This window comes from Dipodomys ordii, unplaced genomic scaffold, assembly GCF_000151885.1.
Source record: "Dipodomys ordii isolate 6190 unplaced genomic scaffold, Dord_2.0 Scaffold31, whole genome shotgun sequence".
NCBI lineage: Eukaryota > Metazoa > Chordata > Mammalia > Rodentia > Heteromyidae > Dipodomys > Dipodomys ordii.
In genome coordinates this window covers 5,772,199-5,776,925 of record NW_012267247.1, presented here as the reverse complement: position 1 = coordinate 5,776,925, position 4,727 = coordinate 5,772,199, and the positions used below count along the sequence as shown (strand labels likewise).

The 4,727-nt window shown below is 42.8% G+C and overlaps 1 protein-coding gene across 2 annotated transcripts in view; it reads right to left on the bottom strand.

The window, feature by feature from the left end:
- Positions 1 to 3,295, bottom strand: part of Gosr1 (golgi SNAP receptor complex member 1) — a 42,924-nt gene extending 39,629 nt beyond the window's left edge. The window contains exons 1-2 of one of the 2 annotated variants that reach the window (XM_013016582.1): positions 3,240 to 3,295; positions 629 to 749 (exon numbers count right to left, since the gene is read on the bottom strand). In XM_013016582.1, the coding sequence (XP_012872036.1) occupies positions 629 to 749; positions 3,240 to 3,270 (152 nt within the window). In that variant the 5' untranslated portion in view covers positions 3,271 to 3,295. The remainder of the gene's footprint in view (positions 1 to 628; positions 750 to 3,239) is intronic. The other variant, XM_013016583.1, reaches the window with a different exon arrangement.
- Positions 3,296 to 4,727: the final 1,432 nt, after the last annotated feature.

Sequence of the window (4,727 nt, the reverse complement as noted above, 5' to 3'; positions counted from 1 at the left end):
CCATGGCTCAAATGGTAGAGTGCTAGCCTTGAGCTGAAGAGCTGAGGGACAGTGCCCAGGCCCAGAGTTCAGGCCCCACAACCGGACCAAAAAAAAAAAAAAAAACTTAAGTGGGAGCCAGATGCTGGCAGCTCACACCTGTAATCCTAGCTACTCAGAAGGCTGAGATCTGAGGACTGCAGTTTGAAGCCAGCTGGGGCAGGAATGACTGTGAGACTTTTAGCTCTAATTAGCCACCAGAAAACTAGAAGTGATGCTGTGGCTCAAAGTGCACCCAGGCCCCCAGTTTAAGCCTCATGATCGACAAAAAATGAACAAACACTAAACGGACAAATCAGCCACATTTCCTTACACTAAGCTAGAAACTCTTTGAGATATAAACCCACTTTGAAGCTCTAGCAGCTTTCTCCTGAGACCATCAGTCTTTGCCTAAGGACCACAAATAAATACTTTAAGAATTATGAGAAATTTCATTAAGTCATTAAAAAATAAAACGATCATTGGCAAAGAAAATAAAACACCAAAAATTCACCAACAGACCAATTTGCAGAGTTAGATATTTTAGTTTATTTTTTTAATGCTTTAAAAACATATAGTGTAAGGCATAAGAGACAGAATCTGGTAGTACCTATACCTGTCGCGTCTTCCATCTCGGGCACTGCTGTGACTGTAACTTGTACACAGTTTACTGAAGGAAACCAGTTTCAGGTCAAGCTCATTTTCCAGCTGTCGGGCCTGTTTCCTAAGATCTTTAACAAAATTATAAAGTAATTAGACACAAAGTCCATCAATTGACATGAAAAACAAAAGATTATTCTGAAGAAAGCAACATGAAAATGAACATATTTTGATCTTTGATCTAGTTCTCTCTTATAAAGTATTAAAAGAGGAAAGCCAAAGACCCAAGAAAAAAAAGCAGTCACTTATTTAAACTTTAAATGGGGCAAGAAATGCAGAAGCAGTTGGAAAGTAGAAAACTTTCAGCTTCCATCCCCAAACAGCTAAACAAATGTTCATCAATAACTAAAATTCTGTAATTCAGAGAAAAGCAAGATACAAATATAGATCACAAAGAAAACGAGTATGGTTTATGGCCAGTTTCACAGCAATTTACCCAATAACTTTATAAAAAACCATCACTGTTTCTGACAAAAATTTTGCAGTCTGTATGCTCCAAAACTTTGTTAAGCTTACTTATAGAATTCTTTTCATAATAGTAAAATACCTTAGTAATTAGCCATAAAGAAAAATTAAATTACCCAAAATTTAAAATGGGTATGTGTAGGTGAGTTTGAATTTAGGGCCTTGTTCTATCACTTGAGCCACATCTCTAGCTTAGCTTTTTGCTGGTTAATTGGAGATGTGATTTTGCAGATTTTTCTGCCTGGGCTGGTTTTGAATGATCCTCTAGGTCACAGACTAGCAGCTAGGATTACAGGCGTAAACAATCAGTTTAAAGCTGCCTTTTTTTATAAATTCGTTGAACAGCTAGGAATGTGGCTTAGTGGTAGAGTGCTTGCCTAGCATTCATGAAGACCTGGATTCGATTCCTCAGTACACCATAAACAGAAAAAGCCAGAAGTGAGGCTGTGACTCTAGTGGTAGAGAGCTAGCCTTGAGCAAAAGAAGCTTTGGGGACAGTGCCCAGGCCCTAAGTTCAAGCTCCAAGACTGGCAAAAAAAAACTAACAAAAAAATTGTTGAAAAGAAATGGAGGTGAAGCAATGTCTTACTAAGAAGGTTAGATACAAGTGTAGGAGAAATGCAGAAACAAGCAAGTTTTCAAAGTAGAAGTGAGCAAGCAGAAAGGCTGGTGCAGTACTTTGGCATCTAAGGGGATGAATGAGAGGAGTCCTATCTAGATGAGATGGGGCGCGTTCAGGGTGGTAAGGCCTAAGACGAGTCATATCTAGAAAGCCCTATCTATCTATCTATCTATCTATCTATCTATCTATCTATCTATCTATCTATCTATCTATCTACCTACCTACCTACCTACCTATCTGAGTACTCTTAGTCATGGAGGTAAAAGATAAGGGCTGAAACACAGGAACGAATATGATAAGAATGTCTCAGGGTAAAGATTACAATATTTTGCAATCAGAAGTAGGAAGCAGAATAACATAGCAGAACTTATTTGTCCAGAGATCAAATCCCAAAGAACCTCTTTTTTTTTTTTAAGTCTCTCCTTTCAGGATTCTTTTAAACATCAGTAATCAATCACATACTTAAAGCACCTGGCACAGGGTAGGGTGCCCATGGTGAGCTGCTATATTTACTAGAGGATGGTGTTTCAAAAAACCATAGCATACTAACTAGTATTAAAGTTATCAGTAGCCACTTCTACATAATTTAAAAGTGCATCCTAACTGATACACTTCAAATAAGGATTCTGATGCGTGCTTTAAACCACAACCACACTTCTCAACATCACGTAGAAGTATTTAGAAAACATGACAGATGAGTATGGATGAACTTAAAACAGTCCATTTCTAAGGCTTTAAGTGGGTGACAGGTGGAAACAGGTCAAAAGAGCAAAGGGATCTGGAGAGTACTTTTTATGTCAAGTACAGAGAAAGAAGGCGAGCCTGCTCTTTATCATGGTTTGTCATGGTCCAGGCCTGAGTTTTATATGATTGCACTTGATTGGACCCTATTTGCAAGAGTTCAGTAAGGCAGGATTTCTGGTGGAAGAGTTATAGCTAACGTGTATACAACTTTTCTCTTTTTTAAAAACGGTCTCCTAGACCCCGGGGGGAGAAGGTAAAGTTATTTTTTTCTGTTTAAAAACACCCAAATTCTCGGTCTGAAGCTTCCAAAGGAGACCCAGTCCAGAGACACAGATTCCCGTCTGGCCCGGACTGGTGAGTTCCTCCTCTTTGCCACTCTCTTCTTGGGCATGACCTCAGCGCTGGGGCTCCGGACCTTCCCGGCCGGAGTTCGTGGTCACGGACGGCTCATCCGTTTCTCGGTCCGTGCGCTCGTTTCCCTGCGGACTCCGGCCCCCCGTCCTCTCCCGGTGGGCCGCGGCCCCTCCGCAGAGCCCCCACCCCGGGCCCGTTCACCCCATCCAGTCAGGCCGGGCCCCCCCCCGACTCAAGTCCCCAGGCCTCGGGGTTCCCACCCCGCTTGAGGGCAACTCCAGAGACCTAGCTCTTTCCTCTACCGCCTCCCCGCAAGACCCAGCCCCACTCGGCCCCTCGGACCCGCGCGGGACCCACCCGGAGGCCTCGCCCTCACCTTCCCAGTAGTTGCTGGTTCCTGCCGCCATCTTTGTAGCTCAACGTCAGGCGGAACAGGAGAACAGAGGCGACGCGGCCTAGAGCGTCACCTCCGGGCCTGCTTTCTCCCTGAGCGCCAGGGCCGATGGGATACGACAGCCTCCAAAGACACCGCCACCTAGCGGTCAGATTTTGGTTTTTACAGCTTTTTTAAGTTGGCAAGATTGGAAACTTCAAATCTATCTCTCTCCCGGTCTATAGGTGCTCTTTGTGTCCCAGATATTTTTATTATCTCCCTGGTCTCCGATGATCCTTTTTCTCCATCAAGTGCTTTCTTTGCCACTGAGAATCAACTTCAAATGTCCTTGTTTTCCCTCATCGTCAGTCACAGGCCCTTTCCCTCGTCCTACTTCTACCTGTTCGTCATCACCTGCTTTCTATAGCACCTTCTTCACCTGCAGCTTTTCTGCCATCTATAATTGAATCTCAGTCCTCTCTCTTTTCCAGGTGAAATTTTCTATTAGTTTTTTCTTGATCCAAGAATGCTGATTCATCTTTTACATAGAATCTGGTGTTGACTTTTTTTTTTTTTAAGCACTTGGGGATGGAGGGGGTGGAGTATTTTCTGGCTTCCACAGCATGTTTTGAACAGTAATGATGCTCTAGATTGGCTCTTTGTCACCACTGCTAATGCATTACCACAAACAAGGCACACTGGTTTACCTTTTGACTTCAACGATGACAAAAATCACTTGTGCCTTTCTTTTGGCAAGATCAACACTGCATCAAATTTTCTTTTCTTTGTGGCCACAATTAGTAGGATGTTAAACCACTTTAAGTTTTAATAACTATCCAGGGGCTAAGTGGAAGATGAACAAATGGGAAGATGATTGGGGGGCAAATATAGTCATAATACTCAGTGTACACATGTGAAAATGGAGCCTTGAAGAAACAAGTGGGGATTGTATAGGTGAGGGGGAGAATAATGGAAGGGGTGACTAATTAAGATGCCTTGTACAGTGTCCAGACCTAGAATTCAAACCATAGGACCGGCACACACACACACACATGCACACACACACACACACACACACACACACACACACACACAATCTACTGTGTGTTTTCAGTCACACAATTATTTTGCATTGTTGCTGTTCTAATCCTGTATTTTAGATTTGGAACATATCCAATATTCATATCATCAACTTCTGAGATCTTTTTCTTTTTCTTTTTTCAGTCGTTGGGCTTGCACTCAGGGCCTGGGCACCGTCCCAGAGCTCTTCAGCTCAAGAGGAACATTCTACCACTTGAGCCACAGCACCATTTCTGGTTTTCTGGTGGTTTATTGGAGATAAGAACCTCATGGACTTTCCTGCCCCAGCTGGCTTTGAACTGCAATTCTCAGATTTCAGCCTCCTCAGGCATGAGCCATGGGTGCCCAGCTATTGAGATCTTTTTCTATGTACTGTAATTTCCATTGTTTTTGTTAGGATTTTGGTTGGCC